General features: G+C 43.0%; 1 protein-coding gene across 2 annotated transcripts in view; it reads right to left on the reverse strand.

The window, feature by feature from the left end:
* Positions 1 to 27,675, reverse strand: part of CACNA1D (calcium voltage-gated channel subunit alpha1 D) — a 1,282,477-nt gene that overhangs the window by 619,519 nt on the left and 635,283 nt on the right. For both annotated transcript variants that reach the window (XM_086939145.1, XM_086939146.1), the window contains exon 10: positions 3,639 to 3,726. In XM_086939145.1, coding sequence (XP_086795271.1) covers positions 3,639 to 3,726 — 88 coding nt within the window. The remainder of the gene's footprint in view (positions 1 to 3,638; positions 3,727 to 27,675) is intronic.

Consider the following 27,675-nt stretch of genomic DNA (forward strand, 5'->3'; position numbering starts at 1 on the left):
TACTTATGTGGGTAAAACAATCAGTGCTGCAGGCCCACCAGTAGCATTTGATTTATAGGCCCTGGGCACATGTAATGCACTGTTGTACTAGGGACTTATAGGTAAATCAAGTATGCCAATTTTTATTGATAAACCAATTATAGTCACATTTTAGATGTAGAGCACATGCAGTGTAGCACTGGTCAGTGTAGAAAATGTGCACACAGTTCCACAACCAGCCAAAATAAAGTTCAGCAAAACAGTCAAAAACAGGAGGTCAGAATGCAAAATGTTAGGGAAAACCGCACTGAGGATGCCAGGCAAAACAGAGGAGTTAAACGTAGGCCTTCTAATAGTAAAAAACAATGTTTAAAAACCACCAGGTGTAGGTAACTGGCATGAGTGTAAGTCAACTTTCTGGAACTGGGGAAGATCAGAAGAGGACTGGACCTTCTGTCTGTGAACTGTGTGGAAACCTAATGGGTTGGACCCCCCTCCCACTTGTACCCAGGACTGAGAAGTTGATTCCTAGGTTCAGTTGTCTGACCTCCTGTGTGGCTTCAGGGGCACAGGAAGCTCCTACAGGCCCTTTTTCTGAAGTGACCAGCTGACCACTAAAAACTGAATCTGGGCAGGACCCCCTTGGCCCTTAAGTGCTGCTACTGAGGTATTGAGAGCCATAGAAGGGATACAAATGAGCTACTCCAGAAAACCCTAAAATGTGGGACCTTTGGATTTCCAAGAACTACAAAGCGTTATCGAGATCAAGTGCCCTTTCCCCTTATGAAATACGGCACCTGGAGTGGTCTCCCTGGGGCCATTAAAGGCTCAGGATGGGGGGACGCTCCTTCCTCCCCTTTTTGTAAATTTTGGCCCTGTGGACAGGCTTCCCGGGACCTATAATGGGAAGGGACAGGGGCTGCGTGCCCTCTTCCCCTTATGGAATGCAACCCAGGGGTGCATTCCCCAGGGACTGTAATTGAATAATGAGCCCCCGTCACCATTTTGTTTTGTTTTCTGCTGCCACAATACCGCAGAAGAACCACAGGAACAAGACCCCCAGGATCGAAGCAAAAGTGGGTGATTTGTTTCGCATTTAGGCCGGGGGTGGGGGCGGGATGTTCTGGGTCCCAACCATAGGGCCGAAGAGGGCTGTGTATCCCTACACTGCCCCTTATTTTATTAATATTTGTTTTACTTCAGGACAGTGGACTAAGTCCTCGAGTCTTGTAATAGTTGGGAGTAACATTGTTCTTATGATGCTCATAGCAAATCAGAATGCTCGCTCCCGCGGGAGTCTGACTCTCCCGGAGTGAGATGGCTCAAGAGGAGAAAAGCTCCCTGGGTCAATCAGGGCACTCTAATTTTACATTTTCGCTCACGCAAGACTCTCTCAAGCCACTCTTGGATCCAACCATCCAGATATTCCATTATATTTAAACCTTAATTTCTCAAAAACTACTGGGAAGATTTATACCAAATCACAAAAAGCAGAATCTGCGGACCAAGATCTAGTTTCCTGCCAAATTTTGTGTAATTCAGTTCAGCAGTTTTTGCGGTAGAGCTTCTTAAAGAAGTCTATGGAAAATGCACTGGGATTTTTGCGTTTTGGGACCCCCTCTTTTCTCGCCCCCGGCTTGATGAATCACCCCAAAACGTTCCAAGCACAAGCTAGTCAAAAAGTAGCACCTTTTTCTAAAGTTTTGTGGAAAGTTATTAGCAACACAAAAAACGTTTTTCCAATGGAACAGCTGACCTAACTATAACTACCCAGGTTCATAGATGCGAAGGTAAGAATAATAACCAAACTTACCTATAGGTAATCACCTTGACAATATACTTGTAGTAAATATTCTGCCTTGAATATTTTTGGAGGTTAATATTAAAAATTTGATATTGAGGAGGAACACTATTATAAAAGCTCTATTAAATCCGTTATCGGGTCTACTTAAGACGTGCCTGTTCTAAACAAGCCTACAGCTGTAAGCAGTCCAGAGCCTCAAAGTTTTTCAATCAGTAAAGTGCGTTATACAAATTTTTGAGTTAAAATTATTACGGTAGAACATCTCACCAGCCATTTCTCAATGTTTGCCACTACATGTACATGTTCTAGCACCAGGACGTGCCAGTGCATACTAAAAAGTGTTAATAACAGTGGGATGAACAAACTAAAACAACTTCAAAACACTATTTGGCTAAAAATGCCAGGATTTACAAACCCTTGAGGTAATATCTAATACTGATGTTTTATTTTTTTATTTTATTTTTTTATTGAAGCCAAGGTTGTCAACAAAACATATACATAACACACCATTAAGACAACAGAGTTAATCTATTTGGAGAACAAAAGTCATGCTAAGTCATTGTCTCTATTTACATCTTATACACTTCATAAAAATAGCAGATCAAGTATAAAAGCATCATATTCCCATAGAAAAAGCCCCCTGTAAACATTTACACAATAAATAGATAAATAGATAAATAAGTAACCAATTGACGAAGTCTTAAATCACATTTCAGCCGGCCACCAAACAAGCTAACCACTGCATCCTTTCCTTCTGTTTTAATCAAATCTCGTGCCCCATATTTTATTAAATTTAATAAGTCCCCAATTTCTTACAGCGAAGGCATATTCACTTTTCTTAACCCTTCTCATCTTGCACCCCCATTCCAACACTGACGGAATTGAGTCGGAGCGCCAATTTTGGAGAATCAGTGATCTCGCAATCGCCATATCTATGTAGAGAAATCTAATCACTGAATCAACAAACTGGAGGTCCGGATGAAAGCCAAATAGAATTAACCTGTCATTTACTTCCAACTGTAAGTTACATTCTTTTTCGAGATAGACAAAAACCTCTGCCCAAAATACATTAATCTTTGGGCAGCGGAGCATAATATGTGACCAATTTGCAGCAGGAAAATTCAGACATCTAAAACATTGGGAAGACTGATTGGGGTACATTTTGGCCAGGGCAGCTGGGGTTCGATACAGGAGCCATTTACTATAAAATAACATCCTGCGCCAGTTTGCCCCTCTTAAGGAGCTAAAATTCAACCTGTTAATAGTGGTCCAGATATGGGACGACATTTCACAGTTTTCCTGCTCTGACCATTTCCCTAAAGCTTTAGATTCAACATCCTCCCCGCTTACCGAAGTCAAATATTTCTTCCAGGCACCAGGTTCCCTGTCTGAAGCCTTTACTAACAGATCCTCCACCAGCTGATTCTGAGCCAAAAAAGAAATAGTACTGATTTCAGCTAGCTATCTAATACTGATGTTTATAAGACTTGGAATCCTGCTTATAAGGTGACCTGAGCCTATTCAGACATAACAAAATTGAGCTCGTAAGGCTTCATTCACATGACTACTTCACAACATTGACTGCCTAGGCACATCTGTATAGCCCATAATATAGCTTGATGGTGCTGAATGCTATATGGAGGCTGGAATTAGCCATGCAAATGGCTTGCCAGTTGATCATACTGGTTTGCTATATATATGAAGAAGCATTACTGGGTTTTTGTTATTATTTCCTGAAAACTTTTATTTTAGAGTCAACACTAGCAATCTGAGGTGGCTTGCAAATATACATGGTTATGCAGTTGGTCCCCTAAAATATTTATAATGTTGCACCAAGAACTGAATCTGTGCTTACCACATACTGCCGCAGCACCCAACATTTTCGACATCTCCACCCACGTTTTCTGTGTTGACAGATTCCGTTTCACTCGTGGGCATGCTAGCTGTTGTAAGAGAAGATGCGCAGATCAATAAATTATACATTATTTAGCATGTATAAAAGGTTAAGTACATCCGTTTTGAAATGTACAATATTTTTTATTTTAAATTGCTCATCGCCTAGCCGCACAATATAATAAAGCTTGTGAAACAGTATAATCAAATTTAACAAAGATTTTGAAAAACACATTCTGTTCAAATATCTAATCTGAAATAGAGGTGAATTTTTACCCCTTTAAATTGCAGATATTAGCATACTGAATTAAGCTTTGGCCATTTGCTAGTGGCATGTTTTTTTGAAAGCTAAAGGATAGTACATTAGAGAAAATGCAAAAAGTGGGGCAATTCAGTATTGCCTTTGACACTCAATTATTTCACTTCAAATTCTTGGTAAAATCACAATACAATAAATATTAGAAATGTAGGTATTTTAGTTTTCCTTTTTGATTTTGGTACACTAAACTACATACAACCACAAAGTTGTCTTTGGTATGCAATTGCTGCATGACATATGTCGTATGAGCGCTTTGAAACAGCAGCGTGAAATTATTGGAGTGTGACTTAAAACGCAAACTATAATTTATAAATAAAATAAAACAGATATGCAAGTCAGTAACTCAATTGGCAGACCGTATTCTCGTAACTGGGTCAATTAAAGTGTTTTCAAATTACAGTTTCAGGATTTCAGATGCTGGATGGAAATTCTGAAATGTTGCTTACCTGACAATACTTTATGCCAACAACTTTCTTGTTTAAAGTGAGCAGACAAATCCGGAAGTGCTGGATTATCCCATTATGCAAAAACTTGGGTTTCAGACACTGTGTACATGCTTGTAGAGTCCTAACTTATGACACTGCCCCTCTCATTGTTTTTGCTGTCTCCCGGTTTCTATTCGGCATGTGGCGGAGAAGAACTGTATTTATCCACAAGAAATAATGGACTACTGCTTTTATGCTTTATTATTCCTTTGATAACCAAAGTTTAATAACTTTTTAATTCTGAAGTATTTATGTGTTATTATTGTGTTTGTACATATTTTATTGCACTTTTATGGTCTTTGACCGAAATAAAGTTATCAAAGTGAAGTGATCAGACAAACTAGCCAAACAAATGATTGTTTTCCGTGACTCAATGTTTAAGGATAGGCTTTTCTGGCTGGAGCACCCAAACTAAATTCAATACAAATATAACACAACGCTGAAAATCAAATGAAACTTTGCAAAACTGGCCACGATAAGTTATTGAACAACAGAGAATTTTATGAGACCCATGGAAAAATAGATGTATATTAATTTACATTTAACTTTAGAATGTTAGTGAGGGAGAACATTGTACACGCCTGCCATGTGAGATTTCCAATTCTGACTCACGCCTCAGTGTGAAACTATCCTTAACCTGGCTTTCATCTAGGACTTTGTGATTAAATGTAAAGTGGAAGCCATGCCGCCAGGAAAAGGCTCCCATCTTCATTTTCACAGAGGTTGCAGTAAGAACACATTGTTCTTCAAGGGCAGCAAAAGGATTGCCTCAGTGATAAGAACTGCACAGGTACCTCTGGAAGTTTGTTATCAGGCCTACCTGCTTTCACCTTGAGTCTATTGTCTCAGTGATAAGAACTGTTATGTTATGGGGTATTTGTAGAGCGCGCAGCTACTCCAGGGAGGGTCAAGGCGCTGTCTTGACCCCAAGACAGAGCATATGAGAGACATAACAGCACAACATCTCTTCTACTGTTGGAAGAGCCAGGGGCCCGATTCACAGAACTAACTTAAGACAAAATCCCAAACTTACTCCTTTTGGTATTCACAGAAGTTAGGATTTTGCATTAATTTTGTCTTAAGACAGGTTTAAGACAGACTTAAGTTAGGATTTTGTCTTAAGTCTGTCTTAAGTTTGTTTTAAGACAAATTTTAGACAAAATCCTAACTTCTGTGAATACCAAAAGGAGTAAGTTTAGGATTTTGTCTTAAGTTAGTTCTGTGAATCGGCCCCTATGTTTTTAAGGTACTTCTGGACGTTGTCTTCAGGCCTACCTGCTTTCGCCTTGAGTCTACTGCCTCAAGGATAAGAACCGTACAGGTACTTCTGGAAGTTGTAATCAGGCCTACCTGCTTTCGCCTTGAGTCTATTGCCTCAGAGATAAGAACTGTACAGGTACTTATGGAAGTTGTCTGCAGGCCTCCCTGCTTTCGGCTGGAGTCTTTTAGTCATTTCTTTTATCAATAATGATGTCACTGGTTAATATGCTCCTTCACGACTGCTTTGCCCCAGTACTTGCATTAGTTATATCTATCTGGAGTGTTGGCTCATTATTCCCTGATTTGCATAGGGCAATTACCCCCCTCAAATAAGGGAATGACCTCTTCACATTGTACAGGCATTAGTTTCCTGGTAATTACAGAAGCAACTTCACACATGCTTCTTACCTTCCTCAGTGATACTAAACTGCCCAGGGAGAACAAAGACAGGCATACAGGCCGAAGTGCCTACTGTGCCCATGGGACAATTTTTGTAATACAGCCCAGCTCAAGTGCAGGGCCGTTTCTACCATTAGGCAGGACTAGGCAGCCGCCTAAGGCGGCAGAAGGAGGAGGGCGGCAAAAAACATGCATGCATAAACGTTTGTTAAATAAATATACCCCTTTTTATTTGTGCTGTACTCGTTAGAATACAGCGTACCGCCTGTAGAGACTGTGATAGTGCGAAATGTGATGGCACATTTAGCACATCTCGCCATTTTTTTAATAGTTGGAGTGGTGTGACTGATCTCTTGACTGGGTGAGAGCTTTCTGCTTAATTCAGAGACTCTGTCCCTCACCACCCCTTGTTGTAAATATCACTGGTTAGAGGCGGCAGACCCGGAAGCAGAGGACGGCCCGGGACCAGGGTTCAATCCCCGACGCGGCAGGGTCGTGAACCAGGGTCATCGGACTAGATAATTCTCGTCTCAGTGCCTACTCTAACCAGGGATCACACTCGGCAACTCTGGGCATTAGCTCCACAACGGCCCCTCACAAAACGCCGGGGATGCCTGGTTTTACCATGGAGATACCCAGGGGGGAACATCTCACAGGGAAAGCCAGGACGGGTTCCCCAGCGGTCTATAGCGCCAGGACGCCTCCGGGTAGCAGTGCGCTTTACAAGAAACACACATTTACATTTACAATAATTGTTATACTTTCATAATCCTGCCAGATATATATGGAGATCTACACAGAGGTATCTGTAAAAATATTATAATAAAAAGAGCACGGATGCGCGTTTGTGAAGAAATCGTTCCAGCCACAGAAACAATTTAGACTTCTAGTTGAGAGATCTGAAACAAACCTTCGTGAAATGCAATGCCGAAGTGGGCCTGTGAACAAGGTATGTTCAGTTATTTTTGCGGTAACACTTTGTATTGTGCTGAACACAGGCATGTGCGACTTTGCATTTACATATCATATTATTCTCAGATTAATGCAACTTTTCAGTCTGCACATTTTTTTTTTTAAAGAATGTATTTCTTTTAGCAATTCCGACAGTACAGTGCAAAAAAACCACTACAATTGTAGCCATCATCCCAAACACGTAGTAGATCAAGAATATTCCCACTCCCAGGAACCAGTGATTACATAACAGTTCATTAGAAATGTACCATTAGTTTATCCTTCTCAGAAATGCGCCTAACTCCCCATGATTGCCAATAAGTCCCTACCCCTCAGATTCTTAAGTCTGCACAGTTATTTCAGAGAGTAAACAGAATCTAAAGATTAGACGTCATGTAGGAATGCTTTTTCAGGTATATTGAGAGAGAAAAGTGGCAGGAGAAGAGCTTGAAATACGTAAGTGTTGTCGAGCTGTGAACAGTGCCAGATTTCTATGTATGACTGCAAACCACCCTCCTGTTTTGAGTGTGTTGTCTACATGTTGGATTCTATAACTATCTGGGATGAGGATGTTCAGGATGTGTGTGAAGGAGGGAAGGTGTGCACTAGGTTTCAGTGAAAAAGAGGGCATCTAGGTTATGTTGGGGGAAGACTGAAGAGTGCACATTGATAAGCACTCCTCACACAACGCCCTCAGTTGATGCTTATCAAACAGGCAGAAGTATTTGCATGCCTGAATCCATAAGTGGCCCAGAAAAAGATTGTCCTGGCATTGCTTGATATCTTGTCTATCTCGCCCCATAACGCAGCATACTATGGGTTGGTTTGATTCTGCATGGGTCTGTGTATCTGCCTGTGTTGGGTGTGATTGGAGGTGGTAGAGGCCAGTAGCCCTACTGTTCTCAACACTCAAGCCCATGATAGCATAGCTGAGTTAATACCCTCAGAACATGGCAATAATACTTACATAGCTGCAACAATTGACACAGATGACTTACTTTAATACAGATTTGACAGTCCAGACTAGATAGGAGGCACCAAAGCCTGCCTCTATTCAACTACACCTGGATGACAGGGGGAGAGAGTGATGCTAGTAAAAGGGTGGGGGGGCTCCATTTTTCAATTCGCGCCTAGGGCGCCGAAACACCTAGAAACGGCCCTGCTCAAGTGCACTCTTTTTTATGAATCACTTAAAAGCCTATCATGTTACAGCTCTGCGACCTACTGAATTGAACGATGCTTCTTTCCAGTGGTGCTGTGACTGTAAAAGGCCTTCTTTTAAATGTAATTTCATATTCAGGAATACTACATGTGTGGTTCTGGTGTTACTGTCCGGTTGATTGTTGTATTTTATGATGTTAAGAAACTGCACATATTTGAGTAAGGTTGTCATGCCCCTTGTCAACGCATGATCAAATCTTCCTTGTCCTTGTGCAACAACTCAGTTGTAGGCACATTCTCAGTAGAATCCCCATTTCAGTATCATCCTTTAAAAAAAAAAGAAAAACAGAACTTGAATAATTTGGCATACAATGGGCTAAAAAGTTATCCCCGTGGCCATTCCGCATTGTTGTCAGTAAATTTCAGACTTTCTGATCAAATAACAGTTTAATGATGGAGTCATCCACATCTGTGCTGAGGAAGTGCTTTAATTCTTCCAGCAGGTAGGCATGCTCTAACTGACTTCTGCTGAATGAGCAGTAGGGGCAAGATGAAAGAGTCACAGCTTAGGGTAGCTGACATTCTTTCCAGAGGTGGGTGGGTTTGTTGGTCACCACTTCCTCTAAATGGATGTTTCCACTAGCAAAACTGTTTCATAGTGTTTCTCTTTTTACTGGAATTTGGAAAATAATCCACTTCTACAAAAAAGAAGGACAAGGGGTGTTGCTTCTGTTTCCATCTTCGAATTGTAATTATCTTGCAATCCAAAGAAATTAAACCAATGAGATGAGTAAGTATAGTTTTTTTGCTTTGATTTGCTAAAGATATCACGAAGAACATAAATGTATTTTGCTGCACATATGATATTTTTCGAAGTGAGCATACCTTGCTTTGTGATCAGCTGTACGTCTTTCTTGTTTTCTTTTGTTAGATAGTTAACTTGCTTATTGGGTCCCTAGGGTGAGACTGTAGTGACCCAAAGTGCAGTGGGGGTTTGAGCTCACATTCAGACCATTAATATATATTTCGTCTTGTTAGAAATTGGGTTACTGGTTGACTGGGGTGTGAGTCCTGATCAAGCAGTAACCACAATTCTAGTCAGGGTAAGGCACAAGCACACCCAAATTAACCTGTGTTCAACTCCTGGTAGCTTGGCACAGAGCAGTCAGGCTTAACTTAGAGGCGATGTGTAAAGTATTTGTCAAACACTTCAATAGAAAAACTGTGAAAACACCGCACAAGAAGTATCCCACACCAGGTTAGTACATTAGGGCAGAATTTAATAAATAAAACAAGGCCAATACAACAAAAAATCCAATCAGTAGAATGGGAGTTATAGATTTGTAAAGAATAAATTGCAATATAGCACCTAAAACCATAAAGCACCAACCGCTGCAATCTGGTTGCACTAGACCAGGTCAAAGTTAAACGTTCAGGCCGACCGTGATGGAGCACGGGTCAGATATCATCCCAAAATAGTCCTGCTGAAGGTTTTCCCTCTCAAGTTTTGTGTAAAGAGTCCAGTATGTGTTAAAGAGGAGCAGGAGAGCATCGCTGGAAGCTGTCAGCGGGGCACAAAGAGCAGGCCGGGCGTCATGGATGGATGGGATGGTGCTTTGCGCTGACTGTTCCTTGTAAATTCTCGATGTTGCATGCAAAAGGACAGGCTGGTGGCAGCTCACACTGATTTTCAGTGTGAGTGGTGCAGTTCGGGTGTTAAAAGGGCCATGGTTGCAAAGAGCCCAAAAGCTTAAATTAGGAGCCCGCAGAGCCACACCAATGGTCCAGGACCTGATGGTCAGGAACTCGTTAAAGGCAGGTCCAGAAGCTGTGGGGAGCCTGTCATGTTCATGAGGCTCAGAGCCGGAAGCCAGAAGACCCCCATTTGAATCACTCTGGGATCCTGGGTTCAAGATGGCTTGCAGGTCCAGTTTTTTTTCCCCAGGCAAGAGGTCAGCTGGAAGCAGGTCAGCACAGAAAGGCAGCAGCTCCTTCAGAGTAGCAGTCCAGGAACTGGGAGTCTTTGTAGCAGCACAGCAGTCCTTCTTCCTGGCAGAGTATCCACAGGGCCAGAGGTGTACTGAAGTGGATGTGTCTGAGGTCCTTCTTTTATACACTGGTGCCCTGGTTCTGAAAGGTGGGAGAAGCTTCTACACAGTGTCTTTGAAGTGCATGGAATTCCCTACCTCCCCTGGCTCCAAGCTGGCTTAAGTGACAATGCAGAGTCATTAAGCCCTGTGTGTGGATATAGGACACAGCCTATTCAGTTGTAAGTGAGGCTGGGCCCGGCTCTTCCCTCCCATCGTGGCCCATCTAGTCATAACTATGCTCCCATTGTGTGTGGCTGTCTAGAAGGAATACACAAAGCCCAACTGAAACCTACACCCAGTTATGTGGCCAGAGAAAGGCTGCAGGCACTAATTGGCTAAGGCAGAAAACTGGCAACTTTCTAAAAGCTGCATTTTCAGAATTGTAATTTAAATTCTGACTTCACCATAAGTTAGGATTTCAAATAACGATTTCAAAGATGACAAACATGAACCAATTATCTCTTCCCATTTGGAAATTAGACTTATTAAATGTAATAAGGCAACTCCAATGTTATCCTTCGGAAGGGATAAGTCTTGCAGTAGTGAAATATGAATGTAACAGTTATTTTATTACCAGGATAGGTAAAACTTAAAAGTGCATGTCCTATATACAATTCTCAAACAGGGAGGTTAGCCAGAGACAATATACATGTGTTCTGTCAATTAGTCGAAAAGTCCCAACAATCTATATATCCAGCCCCTGCAATAGCACTAGATGTGGAGAATGCCTTTGATAAGGTCTTGTGGCCATTTCTGGAATCAGTTCTTGGGACACACAACTTATGTGTACCATTCATAAAATGTACTATTGCACTGTGTGCCAACCCGATGGTGAGAATCAGAGTTCATTGCAGACTGTCCTCTCCCTTCAGCTATATAAAGGTACACAACAGGGCTGCCCCCAATCACCACTATCTTTCCTACTATCCATTGACCCGTTACTGCAAATGCTTATTAACTCTTTAGAAATTAAAGGGTTTCATTTTATTACAACAAATTACAAAACTGCCGCATATGCAGATGGACAGCCTTATATTCCCCGATGACATTGGGTAGCAATACCAGCGATCACTAGTATTGTTCACAAATTCTGGGTACACATTAAACAAAGACAAAATGGAGGTTCTCCCCCTAATCCCTTTTTGGTTACATGCACACTTTGTGGACGCTGGGCTCAAATTGCAAATTCATCAAATATCTGGGTGTTTGGTTTGCCAGTGATTTAACTGAATCACTATGACATAATGGAACCCAAACCATACCTAAAGTCAAAGACCTTCTCTTCTCTTGGTCCCTGAAACACATATCATGGTGAGGCAGATTTCAAGCCCTCAAAATAATGATCACCTCAGTGGCCAAATTCTTCACATCTATACTTCCAGTGAGATTATCACCCACTTTCTTTAACATCATTGACAAACTAAGACCACTCTTCCTATGAAATGGCAAAAAAGCCAGAATTGCTTAAAGGTCCCTTCGATTAGACTTCACACTTGGTGGCTTTCAAAACTGCAGAAGTGAAATCACTATCAATCAGCTTTCGTGGCGGACCTAGGTGCTCATTTGCTATTGCGAGCTACATCTGCTCACCCTCGCTGGCTAGATTTGGACCATCCATTACGCAAACCATACCAAATCACTTTCATCATCACCATGTCGAGCCGCACATGTTTCTGCACTCTTAGCAGATATTTATAGACAATGCTAAGGCGCTGAAACTATTCGATAAACAGATGCCAAGCTCTATTTCTCACTCAACACTAGGTCGGTTTATTGCATAACCCGAAAATTCAAACTGAAACAATCACTAATGTTGATACTTCATAGGCTACCAAAGTTATAAGGTTAATCCGAGTTCTATACAATGTTAACACCTGTCCCCACTCTTTTGCGGAACTCCATTCTATATTTCACCTGTCCAATCTCAATTTTACGCCTTTCTAAAACTTAAAGTTGAATTCTCTAAAATAGGCACATTTGACCACCTCTACATTGTCTCACACCTGAGAACATGGCACTCAGTAGGACATATGGCATCGAAAACATACAGAGTCTTAACCTGTCCAACACCAATGTCGCAAACAACACTGCAAAACTTCTGCCTCACTCTTCCCCTTGACTTGATTCTCGGATGAGAGTTTTCAGCAATTAGCGCGGGGATACACAGTTGTGCAGCCATGCGCTTAATAAATGATTTATTATTATTATTATTATTAAATAAAATGGGCCAAACACTTGGGAACCCTACACATAGTTTATCGTTCAGAAGAAAACTGGACAAAAATCTGACACATCACTACACAACAAAATTGTCCCCTCACTCACACAACCCATTTCATTTAACTATGAATCTACTTTAATAAATACCATTACATAAATTAAAATTACGCAATAATGACAAGTGCCGGAACTGCAACCTGTCATCTGGGACAACGGAGCATATGATGTTCAGTTGCACTCTCCTTGGCTCATACTGGACATTGATTGAGGACCAACTATCAAAGATATTTACAACACTGATTAACTTAAATTTCCCAATGGTTGTCCTGGCCCATGGGCCTCACCAACTACTCTACATCTCAACACACAGGACAAGCATTACTTGACCTTTTACTGACCTTAGCCACTAAGATTATCCTCACGGAATGGAAATCATTCAGTAACATATTCTATCACACTTGGAGGGCTTGAATAGTCTGCCTCAGTAGTGCTCATAGCTCCCAATAACACTAAGATATCACAGAAAATATGGAAGACATTGGATAAATCTATGTAACATGACAATACTTCTCCTCCCCCTTGACTCCCTTTAGATTCCGACAACCAAGACATGCAGATCATATCTAGAGAGATCACCTTGACATTACACTCGCTGCCCCACCACCTGTCTCCCCTTCCTCACCCTCATGTTGGATTTTTCTTGTGATACAAATTAAAATTTGGAGTATGTGCCATTTCTGTGTATATTTGACGTTTGTAGTGTATAGTTGGAGATCACTATTTGTACCCAACCACTGTTTCTCTTGATTGCGTTTTGTATTTCTTGTAACACAAACCTTATCCCAGGTCCGATCAACCCACCTACCCTTCTAAGCTCCATTTATCTCGTCTCCTATGCTCTTTAAATGTTTTCTTGCAACAAATGTAACTTGTACCTGACTTTGTAACGATGTGGAACCTCATGTAAAGCGCTCTGATACCTCCGGATCTAGCCAGCGCGATATAAAACTCATCAAACTATGATGCTATTATCTATGATCGTACTCTCATTTGCCTATACAGAACTTAAATGCAACTTATGTAAGAAATGTATCGACTATATTGATACAGATCCTTTCCTTTGCTTTTGTATGTTACAATAAAACTCTATAAAGATTTATAGAAATAAAAAACAAAAGAAGATGTCCTACCTTTTAAATACATTGCACCCTCCCCTCTGGGCTGTTCAGGGTCTACCCAGGGGTGACTTATATGTTTTAAAAAGGAATATTTGGTCCTGGCAAAAGGTTTATTTTGCCAGGTTGAACTGACACACGTGCTCTACAATGGCAGACCTGATACAATCTTAAGAGCTACTTAAATGGATGGCACAATCAGTGCTGCAGGGCCATTAGTAGCATTTAATTTACAGTACATGTAGTATCACTTTACTAGGACCTTATGAGCAAATATGCCAAATGGGGGTAAGTCAATATTACCATGTTTTAGGGAGCAGGCACATGCACTTTAGAAATGGTTAGCAGTGGTAAAGTGCAAAGAGTCCAAATGACAGCAAAAACGAGATCAGAAAAAATGGAGGAGGAAGGCAAAACATTGGGGGCAAGACCACCCTAAGGCTATCGGGTCTAATACTTATCTAGGTGATCCAGTCTTGTGCTGTTCTTCCCTGGCAGAGTTAAAGAGGTGTATCCTACTAAACAGTATGGCATTTCTATCTGAGAAATCTGTCAACAGTAATAGCAGCACTTGATTTAATTTATTTTCTTCATTTTCAGGGCACACTAGCATAGTTGTAAGATAAGAGCCCTTGAACGATTACAAGTTTACTTGTAACCCCTTAGGCGACTATGATGTCATCCTTCGGTGAAATCCATGAGGGAATCTATTAAGACATGCGTAGGTGAAGTCACATTAACTAAGCACTAACAAAATCTAGTATTTCAAATTAATTACATGCACTGAAAAAAAGTAATTAGGTTGAAGTAAAGTTGCTTTAGAAGCAATAGATCTCTCTTTGCCAGCTTAAGCACCTTTGAAATGGACTAGAAACAACTGTGTTTGAATGATAGAGTCACTTTAAATATCAACATGCCTAAAATTCAATGGTTAAGTTAACTGCATCTTTAATTTATATCTCATGCACCTACACGCACACTCTCCTACTAGGCCAAATTCTCTCTAAGTGTTGCATTATCTCATTAATATTTTAATCAGGATTAATGGTGATATAATCAGCGAGGCCATCAATGATAACAATTACTACGTTTATATACACAACCATTTCCCCCACACCCATCCATGTTTGTGGGACAACACCTTGCTTCATAGACCACAAGCTCCGGCTGCGAACACCAATCCACCCCTCACCGCCAGCCTGTCAAGGTGGGGGGAGCAGAGGACATCCATTGAGCAGCAATATCATGCTTGGCAACCAAGAGAGTGGCACCAACGAATAATTGCTCAGCTCTCATGCTCACCAAGTATTAACATCAGATGGACAGGGGAACCTCCCAGCCGGGAACGTCCTATAGATCTCGGGTCACCATGATCCAGTAGTTTGTAATCACAGAGCAGGAGCATGCCATATGATAAAAAACAGACAGATCTATACTACATCAGGGGCATGACGAGCTACGACGGATGCCGATTCGATACATTCGGACTGGAGAAAGTTAAGCGTAGCAATATATTTGTACCAACCATGGTCAGATGGAAATAGTGAGCTTCCTCAGGGCCATTGGGGCGTCTCGCCGATCCTCATCCTCAATAGGACCTAACCAACCCTGCCATCGGAGTCTAAGATGCTGAAGTGTTCCAGGGGAATTGATTATTAGGGTATGATAGATTTGGGAAATTCAACCATAGCCTAGGTTACCCATAAGAAGTTTGGCCTCAAGAGGGTTGAATTCAGGAAAGGAGTCAGAGCCTAAGTCATGAATGTGAAGGGTATGTTGGAGTTGAAATGTGGCCTGAAGGTGCTGAAAGGAGTGTGCCATACCAGACGTCTCCCAATTGAGTGATGTCAATAATATCAATATCCCAGCTTTTAAAGCCCTGAAACTTTTCCGCCTCCCCCAACCAGGTGCCATGCCAGTGAGGTGTCTGCTGCGTGAGTTTTCCATCCCATTGCACAGGTCTAAGCGCAGCTCTCCAGGCAAGGAACACCACTTGAGGCACGGTGGAAGGGAGTGGAGAGCCATAAAGCAGGGCATGCAGGCGTGGAAAACCTAGCAGGGATAATTCTAGGCAATAAGTAGTGTCAGACTATCCCTCATTAAAACAATTGTGAATAACAAGAATGTGGGAGGACAAATAATAAAGATAAAGATTAGTCATCCCCAAACCACCATCGTAGGGAACCTGCTGACAGTGCCAGAAAGCAAGATGGGGTTAAGAACCAAGCCACAAAAACGTTGTGGCCATCATCCCACCTAGAGCTCGAAATCATGTCTGCGGTAGGTGGATTGGTACATTTTGAAAGAGCTACAGAAACCTTGGAAGAATCATCATTTTATATAGAGCTATGCATCCCATAACATTCAGGTGAAGTGTTTGCCATCCAAGGTCAGACTTTGCCCTCTGAACCAGGGTTTGAAGGTTGAGGGCCCAGGTGAGTTCCGGGTGTAAAGTGACCCAGATACCTAAGTATTTGAAGATGAACCAACAAAGAGGAATATTTGTCTGCCAGTTAAAACAGTCTCTAGATGAGGCCAAAGGAACCAATACAGATTTAGAGGGAATCATCTTGAGACCTGAGGCTGAATCGAAACACCGCAACAGTAAGAGTCAGCGGGGACCGCTCGTAAGGAGGTCAGCTAAATATTAAATGATGCCATCTGCCAATAGAGCTATCCGGTCCTCCTGTTCAGCATTCCAATTCCATCCCCAAAACTGGACAGCTGCACAAACAAGCCCAGCTAATGGCCCAACTACAAGTGCTAAAAGGAGGAGGGACAGGGGACAGCCCTGTCTAGTTCCCCGCTCTATGGACATGGGTGCAGAGAGAATCCCATTAAACTGGACACTTGCCATGGTATTGGAAGAGAAAGCATGAACCATCCCACAGAATCGAGGTACGACGCAGGCCTGTGTGAGCACTAATTGAAATTACCCGCAGTCCACCGTTATCAAAGGCTTTTTCAAAGGCAATAAAAAGGAGAGCCAGATCCTGTGGTAAGTGGTGACGGTGAGCCAGGGTCACGTGAAGCTGGCGGTGGCAGTGCTGTTTGCATAAAGCTACATTGATTTGGATGGACCAACATAGCAAGGACGTGCTTGAGCTGGGTAGCCAGCATGGTGGCAAAAATGTTGACCTTGCATTTAAGGAGTGAAATTGTGCAGTAGTCCAAACAAGACAAGGGGGTTGGGACTTGGGGAGTCACCATGATAGTGGCCACATCCAGTTCTGGAGGAAGGCGCCCTTGTGGCATACCTCCTTGTAAAGGGACAGTAAAGGGACCGTAAAGGGACAGTAAAGGGAGAGAAAGGAATCTAACCCGAGGGCTCTGCCATGCTGTTGCGCTGTCTGCGCTGGTAAAACTCTTGACCTCTAGACACTCTTGCTCGAATTGATTTAATAATTTGCTCGAACTGATTTAATCATTTGACAAGCATTGAAATAGGTGTGCAAAATTGCCATATTGCCCGCAAAGCTGCAACCGTTTGAATTGATGTAATAATTCAACTGTGTTTTTTAATGTAAATACTGCACTATTATAATTTGCGTTATTTGCGTTTCTGTTTCACCTTTTAAAAAGTAACCTGCCCTACCTTTTGCCACCTCCCCGGTCCACCACCGACACTAGGCCGGCTTGAGTGGAGGGAGGATGGCACTCGACCTTGCACACACACCGGAAGTGACTAGACTTCCGGGGCGTACGGGCCTCAGGTCATACGGGAGGATTAATAAAACCATGCCCTCCCCGACGCACAGTGGACGCGCGCAGCGGGCGCACCGATGGCGCGCCAAAGGTAAGCCCATCTGCGCCCGTCCACGCCACGACCCAGCCCAGGGCCACCCCCCCTGTCAAAATTATAAATTACTCAAGGGAAACGCTACTATGGCTAAATCCTGGTCCAAATGCCTGCATACAACCACACATCATGGTAAATTGGGCAGGACCTTGGAGCTGCAGGTTCTGCAGGAAGAGTTTTGGTTTAAATGGACCTGCAAAAACTCTGGCACCCAAACAAACAAGAAGTCTACGCTGCGGACTCATCAATGTTAGGTCCATGTGTAAGCACACCCAACATATTTTCGACCTAATAGATGAAAAAGAGCTAGATTGCCTTTTCATGACAGAAACATGGCTGACACCTAATAGTAACCCGGATGTTACAAACTCCCTCCCCCCGGGATTCCTAATTTCCAGAGAGGATAGACCCGTTCAGAGGGGTGGAGGCATTGCAATTGTCCACCGTGACACCCTAGACTGCCAGACTTTCACTATCCCAGGTCTCAAAGTGGCAGAAAGTATAGGCTTTGCGTTAAAGGTGCATGACTCCTTTACTTTCACAGGTGCACTAATATATCGACCACCCGGGGCACTTTCAGGCTTCACGGAAAGCATCGGAGAAGCCGTGGGTAGTCCAGCCCTTAAATCAGCCAACTTTACCATCCTGGGTGATGCTAATATTCATCTAGACTCCCCTTAGACCAGGCCACAGTCTGTTTTACAGACACAATGAATGTCCTAGGCCTAAAAATACTTACCACTACCGCCACGCACAAGGCAGGACATATACTTGATTGTATATGCACTAACCTAGACACACTCATTGTTAAAACTCCACTAGTATTAACATGGACGGATCACAGCTTTGTCCCTTTTGAACTCCCAGGGGCAGCCTACACACGGGCCACAGTGGATAGGGAACGGCGTCCTCCCCAGCAGGAATTTTGTTGGAAAGATCTGATTGAACAGCCGGACTTTCTGACCAGAGCAGCAGCATCTAGACCCCCTCCGACGGGAGAGCCCAACAAAGACAGTCAGTCCTTCAGAAAATGGATTAATACACTTGGCTCAGGAGAGGGCTCGGTCACTCCTAGCTGAAGGCCCAGTAGGAAACAGAGACCCACTGCCCCCTGGTTCTCCCCAACCTTAAAAATAAAACAGAGGAAGGTTAGAGCTCTCGAGCGGATGTGGCGCCTCAACTATATAGATTCAGACCATGACAACTATAAAGCCGCCCGCCGCCTTTATCATGGGATGATTAAAACAGCCAAAAGAGAATACTACACAGAAGCTATTACTAAAAGCAACAACAAGCAGAAAGAAATTTTTAACATCATGAACACCTTCACTAACCCCAAATCAATACAAAGGGACATTCCCCCCTCCCAAAGGCTATGTGACACCATAGCAGACTTCTTCGATACAAAAATTCAAACGCTTATCAAAGATTTACCCCAACCCCAATCCCAAGAGGAGAACTCGACAAACAGTGTCAACATAAAGATGAACACTCTGTCCTCCTTTCTACCTGTTAGCCAAGAGGAATCTCAGACTGAGCTCCTAAAGCTCAAATCAGGCTCACCGTTTGACCCCTGCCCTCCACCTGTCCTTCATACATTGATAGAGATCGCAAATCCATTTATCAATAATATCATTAACTCATCACTTAACCTAGGCTCAGTCCCTGAGGATTGGAAGCTCACAGCAGTAAAGCCCCAGCAGAAAAAGCGACTACCTGATCCTGCAATCCTCACAAACCTCCGGCCCATTTCCCTTCTTCCTACCTTTTGTAAACTGACTGAAAAGGCAGTTAACAAACAGCTCACCGCTTTTTTGGAGGCCAATAACACCTGGCACCCCAATCAAGCAGGCTTTAGAGCTCAGCACTCAACCGAATCAGCTTTAATATTTACATCTGAAACTCTTCGAGCTGCATTAGACCAGGGTAAGAATGCAGTCCTGGTTCTGCTGGACCTGTCCGCGGCTTTCGATATGGGATTGTCGGAAGTGTGCTGAGCTGGCTTAAAAGCTTCCTAGCAAATAGACGACAAGTAGTCATCTTAGGCCAATATAGGTCAGAAGAAAAACTACTAGGAACAGGAGTGCCCCAGGGCTCCTGTTTGAGCCCTACGCTCTTTAATGTATACATGGCCCCCTTAATTGCCCTCATATCATCTTATGGCATAGATACCATATCTTACGCAGATGATAACCAGCTCATTCTGGTCATGGAGGACAATACCGGTGAAGCTGAAATGAAACTCAAGAACTGCCTTAAAGCTACGTTCAAATGGATGGACATGAACTACCTTAAGTGTAACTCCGGCAAAACTGAGATTTTACCTTTTGGTAAAGGAAATCAATTCAATCCCGAATCCTGGTGGCCAGAGGATGTCATTGCTCCCCCCAATACTGCCCTCTCAGTCCGAAACCTAGGGATCAAATTCGACCCCTCCCTTAGTTTCAAACAGCAAGCAGTGGCCGTAGCAGGGACCTGCTTTGGCATTATAAAAGGGCTCAGAAAATTCTTCGATCTGATTCCCCTCTCAGCAAGGAAAATGGTCGCAGTAGCCCTTATAACCTGCCGCATCGACTACTGCAACAGCCACTATGCAGGGAAGAACAGAGAAATCTGCCACAAACTACAAATGGTGCAGCACGCCGCAGCCAGACTGGTGTTAGGATGGAAAAGGAGAACATCAGCCCCAGCAGCACTGAACATCCTGCACTGGCTGCCAATTCACAAACGGGTGATCTTTAAAATACTCCTGATCACCTACAGAGCCTTTAATGGGAAAGGACCCAGCTACATACAGAGTATGTTCAAACATTACACCCCCTCACAATGTCTTAGATCCCAAACTGCCAACCTCCTCACCATTCCCAAGTTTAGACTCAAAACGAGAGGAGGGAAAGCTCTTGGAGTTCTAGGCTCTAAAGCTTGGAACATGCTCCCACCACACTTCCGCCTAATCCCCACTGAATCCATCTTTAGAAAGACCCTCAAAACTTGGATCTATACTCTAGCTGAAACACAATGTATATTCCTAGTCTAAACTGTACCAATCCACCAGACCCCCGGTTTCAGGTTCTCTTCTAAAAGCGCAAAGATGCTCCCTGGAGTGTAGCCCGCGCTATACAAGAAACGTATTACATTACATTACAGCAAGTGGGGAGTCAGTGTTTCAGAAATTGTGGTATAGTATTCCGTGGGGAAACTGTCTGGTCCAGGGGTTTTCCCCGGTGCCAACCTAGACAGGGCCTCTCCAACCTCCTTGGATTTAAAGGGTTCATCAAGCACTCGAGTTTCAGCAGGGGACAGCGAGGGAGAGGGACCGCAGCAAGGAAGTAATCTGAAAAACCAGGGTCCCTACCTGTGGGAGCTGCATACACGTGTTTATAATAGCAGCCAAAAGTCTGCGCAATCTCCGGAAGGGCATGGCAAGGGCGATCACTGTTGTCTATAATTTAAAGTATAATTCTATTCACCTCCTGGTGGGAGTCTAGCCAGTACAGCAGTTTCCTGTTTTTGAACCCCCAACCACAAGTCCGGGTGGTTGTGGCCCGTCAAAGCTATTTGGCAGCTCTCATGGAAAGAAGACAGACTTCCTTGTGAAGGAGACCATGTTGTCAGGAGATGTTCTCCTGGGGATCAGATGCTAGATGCCTTTTCAAGAGAAGGGCATGGCCTCCAGCAATGTGATGTGGGAAGTGTATGCGTGCTCCTGCGTCCTAATACGCCCCCTGGCAAAGCCCCATATATGCGCCTTGCTGGACAATGATTTAAACTTTAATCTCGGAGATAAAAACAGATGTCAGCAATAAGCACTTAATTTACTGAGCCAACTTGTTGCCAGCATCAGGGGTGTCATGAACAGTGCATGGCTTAATAAAAGTAGTGTACAGACTAGTATATCATATGTTTAGTGCAATAAAGGAATCACCACAGACCTGTGCACTCTATGCACTCTATGTACTGCACACAGGACATCCACTGCATATAGTTCTTGGGTGCTAACTAAATCACATGCTTAAGCAGTGCTTTAAATAGAAATATAAAAGTGCATTTACTCACTGTTTAGAGTACCTGTTTGCTTCTGAAAAGTGCCAGTACCCTCCCATTAAATATATTGCAGCAGTGCTGAGAAGTAGAGGTACTCTCCATTTCAAATTAAGAAGTGCAGGTACTCAGTAACGCATAGTAAATTACCATTTAAGCACTGTGCTTAGGACATCCTCGGGAAAACTGTACACATGGGACGTAGCATAAACAGTAACGTATCTTCAGGTCATATGACCGGGTCCATCAAAGTTTGAAATGTTAAAAAGAGCATGTTAGACATGTCAACCTTAGGGTGGTTTTCCTCCATCATTTTTCCTGTTTTGCCTCACTTTTTGCTGATTTATGTATGTTGAACCTATGTCTCTGAACACTATACCTCTGATAATCAGTGCTAAAGAGCATGTACTCACTCCCCTAAACATGGTAACATTGGTTCATCCTCAACTGGCATATTTAATTTACCTCTAAGTCTCTAGTAAAGTGCAATATATGTGCCATGGGCCTGTAAATTAAATGCTACTAGTGGGCCAGCAATATACAAAAAACAACGCTTCTTAGGAATGCAACTGCATATTAGATATAAGAAGAAACTCAATCGCAGGATACAAGGGGATTGTTCAAGGATGCACTAAGGAAAAGAAAAGAAGTAGTCATACATTGATTGTGTAAATCATCTGTATTTTTCTTAAATGCAAATGTGCGACGTGCTATGTGTGCCATGTGAACAATGGAACCAAGAACAAACATAAAAGGATGCTATATATATACAGACTGTACAAAAAAGAAATGTACTAGTTTCCAAAAACAGTGACAAATGGCCATAGAGGAAAATTTGTCAATGCAACTGGGCCCATTTATCAATTGAAGGAGTAGATAATTGGTTTATTTGTGTGTGTCGATGACGGGTCGACTCCATTTGAAATGCGGGGTCTCACCAGGACCTAAAGATAGTACAGACACCTGTTGATTAAAAATGTATGCAATGTGTACTTAGTACAGGGATATATGACAATAGTATGTCAAAATGGTTACTTTTTTTGACACTGTACCTGGAGTTATAACAGAGGGACGCAGCATGCACACCACCAAAGTGCAAAAATGAATATAAATACAAAGGCAGCAAAGGGTGGTAAGAATTAACAATGCACTGCATGTGTCGCCCAAGGGGAATACATAAAGGCAGGCACTCAAATGTGATTTCTTACCCCCAAGGGGGTGGATTTGCTTGGCAAGCAAATGCTTGAAATGATAAAACCAGGCACCATGATCAGTGCTAAATTTGTGCAGACAGCGATGATGGGTGCATACACTGCGCTGTCCAAAAATTTTCCGGCAAGATCAGGGAAGGCGGGCTGCTAGGATCCAGCCTCACCACTACGTCAGTGTCAGCTCGAAGATGCTGCAGCGTTCTTACTTTTAAATGGCACTGATGGGAGATGAAATTGTGTTATGTTATGTTATATGGGGGATTTCTATAGCGCTCAGCTACTCCGAGGAGTGTCCCGGCGCTTAGGATCCTCAACTGAACAGCGTGGAGGGAGAGCGGAGTTGCATTACTGAGTGAACAGCAGGGTTTTTAAACTCTTCCTGAAAGCAAGCAAATTGCCAGTGGTTCTGTGGCTTGGTGCAGAAGCGCTCCAGGCCTATGGTGTCTCAAGGTAGACAAAAGGGGTGTTGCCATCTGGTCGTCTTGGCTACATATACAATGTGGCTTGTACGGCTGAATCGAGCTGAATGCTGGCAATACAGAATGCGGAAAGGGCACAGAATGTGAGCCATCAAATTAATGAGAACGCTTGGTAGTACCAAGAGCAAAAGGAACAAAAGAAGAATCATACCCAGAAAATACGAACTTAACGACCATGTGTAAGAGTAGGTAATGAATAAAGAGTGAGACAAATACAGTGACTGTTGTTACTCCACAACAAAATCATAGAAGAATAACAGGTACAAAATGGAGCGGCGTGTGAACTCACTCCAGCTCAAATATCATCTATGTAACATTTCCAACATGTAATGTTGGCTCGGTACACGTTGGTGTCTGAAAGTACAAGTCTTTGTTCCAAATCATCAACATAAATATTAGCTGAAAATGGCTCCCATTGAATGTAACTGATGCACTGCTGGAAAAATTGGTTGTCATATTTGAAATATTTGTGCTGTAGCCCAGTTCTCAAGAGTGATATAATGAAGCCCGTCGGGACCCATCTGGGTTGCTCTCACATATCCAGTAGGCTTTTTATATAGAGTTTTATATAGCGCTAACTGTACCCGAGACATCGGGTATCAGAGTGCTTTACATGAGCACCAGCTTCGTTACAGATGGACACATTCATTTTTTTAGGCACAGGGAGATTAAGTGATTTGCCCAGAATCACAGGATGTTGAGCATCATTGCCGAGACTCGACCGCTCTTGCCGTAAGGCTACATCCTCTACCGCTTAATTATGCTGATGCCCTCCTCTTGGGAAAAGCTCTGTCTAATGTGGCCAACAGGTCCATTTGGCCATCAAGAGCATGCCCTAAATGAGGTTCACCGTGAAGTTGCTATCCCTTACATATGTTTCTTGTATCAGCACATAGTCTTTGATAAAGATGTTAATATACTCGACTAGGGGGTTCCAAAATAGATCCACACCCCAACAGAATGGGCCTTCAAGGGGCGAGGGTGATGTTTTTGTGCCCCTTGAGTGAAGTATATAGCACAGGGATGCGGGGATTCTCAAATTTTTTTTCTGAAATGAAACCATGCTCTTTTCCTTGTGTCGTCGCTTGCGGTATATCACCTTTAATTTGCACTAGTGGATTGGAAGCAAGTCTTTTGTAGTATTTTGTATCTGAGATCGGTCTTCCTAGTTCCGCGGCATAGTCAATATGGTCCTGAAAAACAATCCCTCCTCCTTTGTGAGCTGGCTTGACTTTGTAGGAGGGGTCAAACTTGAGCGCTCAAGGAGCCTGCCTTATAGCAAGGGAAATACTGTATGGAATAAAACTCATGGTCACTTTCATAGCGTCAAGTCCCTTTCATAGCTTCAAGACCCTCAAGAACTAATCTTTTAAAAGTAAGTAGCTCCGGTGGCACGAGTGCGTTAGGCGGGTAAAAAGGGGAGGAAGGCCTAAGTCATGTGATGGAGTCAATGATCGGGTCAGTTCTATCTGCAAAGAACAGCTTAAGTCTGATCTTGTGGAAGAACTGGCAAGAAATCTGTTGTCGCAATAACATAGGACAGGCCCCTGCCTAGCTGTGAGATCTCTGTGGAAGAGAGAGTGTGGTGTGACAGATTAAAAATGGGAATCTCTTGGTGGTTGTCAGGGTCAGGTTGCGTAACTCTAGCTAAGGTCACTAAGGGCCCCATCAAGGTTTGATTCTCTCCCGGGTACCGGTGCCATGGTCTGCTCCTCCCCCTTTCTCTGTGGCCCCGAACTACAAAAGACTAGCCTGGGCGTGTTGATGCAGTGATTCAGAGAAATTGACAGACTGCTCTTGTACCTGCCCCACGTGTATGGTCTGTCTTGTGCAAATACAGTTGTATAGTACTAGTCTCATAGGTAGCGGTATACTTTTCCTCTGTAATGTATTTTATATATTTAGTGACTTTAGCAGCTTTTTTTAACTTTGAAACTGCTGAATTCATCTAGAGAAAGACATACTTCAAGACAGACTACTGTTAAGGGCTATCCTAAAAAGGTTGTTTAAACCATGTAGATACATGCTTGCTATTGCCCATGGGATGAATTGCTTAGCACCAAAGTGGAGCGCCACTGGACGAATTGGTGTGCATTACTACCTTCTGCCACCAAATAATGTTTCCAATCTAGTCACCAAAACTGGCATATCATAAAGATCAAAGAACCACTTTTCAAATACCCATGGTTGCTTTCAAAAGGGGAAAAAACATTACACCAGTGTAATTTCTGATTGAGAAGAAGTAGGTCTGTCATGTTTGGTACCTATGGACTTGTAATAGTAAACCCATTTCAATGGTAAAGTTAGATTTATTATTACAACTTTAAAAATGCCTCTTTTAGAAAATTTGAATATTTCTGCTCTTAAGCCCTGTATGCCTGCTGCCTGTCTCCAATGCACGTCTGATGTGGGTGACCGCTGGGCCTTATGCATTTCCGCTAGACAGTCACACACAAAGGGAGCCTAGGTGTGCCTTGTGGCATCCTGGTCCTGTGTGTCTGTGCCTCATGACATAGCTGCGCTGATGTCATGAGACACTGGATTCTCAGATGGAATGTTATCCTTTGACCACTAAGCAGTTGCTATCCTACTTTATTGCTGGCTGGATGTTCACCTGTGGATGGGATCTATTCTTCAAATAAACCTCTACTTTTTATCCTCAATTTGTGGATCCTTATTTTACATTTGGCGACGCAGGATGGGAAGAAGAAGATAAGATCTCAACACCTATCTCAATTTTTTTTTTAAAAAAAAAAGGATTTGTTCCTCTAGAAATTCATGGACACTTGGAACAACCTGAGATACTTTGGTGGCATTCAACTTTCAAGGTGGAACATATCAGAATAACCTTGGACTGGATTTTAGGACTGGACTTTAAAACAAAAGAGACTTCTATTTCCACTTTCAGGGTAAGAAGAATTCAACTTAATTTTTAGCGAGAAAACAAACCATTTTCTAATAGTATAACTTAGCGGTGTTAACTTTGTTGGGCTTCATTGGCTTTTTAATTACTACATCAGACACTTTTTGCGCTTATTTTATACAGCGCATTCGATCTCTGCAACTTGCATTTTTCGAAATAGTGTCCTACCTGCCAACGCCCTCGCAAGCGTCTCCACGAGCGAGCGTCCTCAGGAGCGAGCTGCCTCTTGTAACAGAACGCCATTGCCAGAATCTCGAAGCTTTGGAAAACAAACATCTTGCTTCGCCTCGCTCCTTGACTGTTCGCAAAGCCGGCCGGGAGGCACGCAAACGTGCCGCAAAGCACCCTGGGAGTCGCGCAAACGTGGGCGCCATTTTGGATTGGTGAAATCTTCGCTTTCCACTTCATAATATACGCGTTACTCTGTAAACGCGTTATAAACACCGCTAGTCATCGCTATTCTTCCATTGTACCCTGAACTCTTTTATTTTCACATTTATGTGTACAAACTTTGCCAAGTCTCTTTCAACGATTTAAAGGTACTGTTTTCTTAATTCTTTCTCCTGACACACTTACTGGAAGCTCCTCTTGTGTGTCCTGCTACTGTGACACACACACATTGTAATTTTATACACTTATTTGGAACTGACTTTGTGTGTTTTACTGTGACACACACACATAGTAGACATTTTTTTTCTTATTTTCATTTTGTGCTCTATTTGTTTTTATTTAACAACATTATGCAAAATGTCACTGCTCCCCCTTTCTTTTTGTCCTCACCTGGGGATCCTCCTATTAGATGGAAAAAATGGCGTAAAGTGTTTGAAAGGTATGCAAGGGTGTGTGGTTCTAGCTTGAGTGTTGAAAGGAAGACAGCTCTACTCTTACACTGTTTGGGGGCAGAAGGACAAGAGGTATTCGATCATTTGCCTGACATTGATGACGGTAGTTTAAATGAATATGAAATTTGTATTGCAAAACTGGATGAGCATTATCTTCCTAGAGTCAGTACAATTTTAGAAAGATATCAGTTTGGTCGGAGAACACAAATGGAAGAAGAAACGATTGAGAACTTGTCACGAGGTCCCGGACTTGGTCCCGGACTCGGACTATGATTCCGACGGACGGGGTGTTTCTTTTAACCACTGTTCCTTTCCACCCCGTCCGCAGGATCCGTTACCTGTTTCCTGGGTTTCCCCTGCCCTCCCGGGAACACTGGAACGGCCTTCATCGTTCGACCCGCCTTCTCTGACGTCAGGGGCTTCCCCGGACGGCTACCAATCAAGGGTCGCCTCATCTTTGGCCTGGAACCAATCCACTGCTTCGGGGGCGTTTAAGGAAGCCCCGTTCTTCCAGGTTAGCGCGGAATCCCATGTTGAGGAGAACGCCGAGAGGAACGCCACGGAGAACGCCACGGAGAACATCATCGAAGAGAAAGCCCAGGAGGGGGACGTGACTGAAGAGGCTCGATCTGGAGTGCAGGAAG

This window comes from Lissotriton vulgaris, chromosome 9 (genome assembly GCF_964263255.1).
Source record: "Lissotriton vulgaris chromosome 9, aLisVul1.2, whole genome shotgun sequence".
Lineage (NCBI taxonomy): Eukaryota > Metazoa > Chordata > Amphibia > Caudata > Salamandridae > Lissotriton > Lissotriton vulgaris.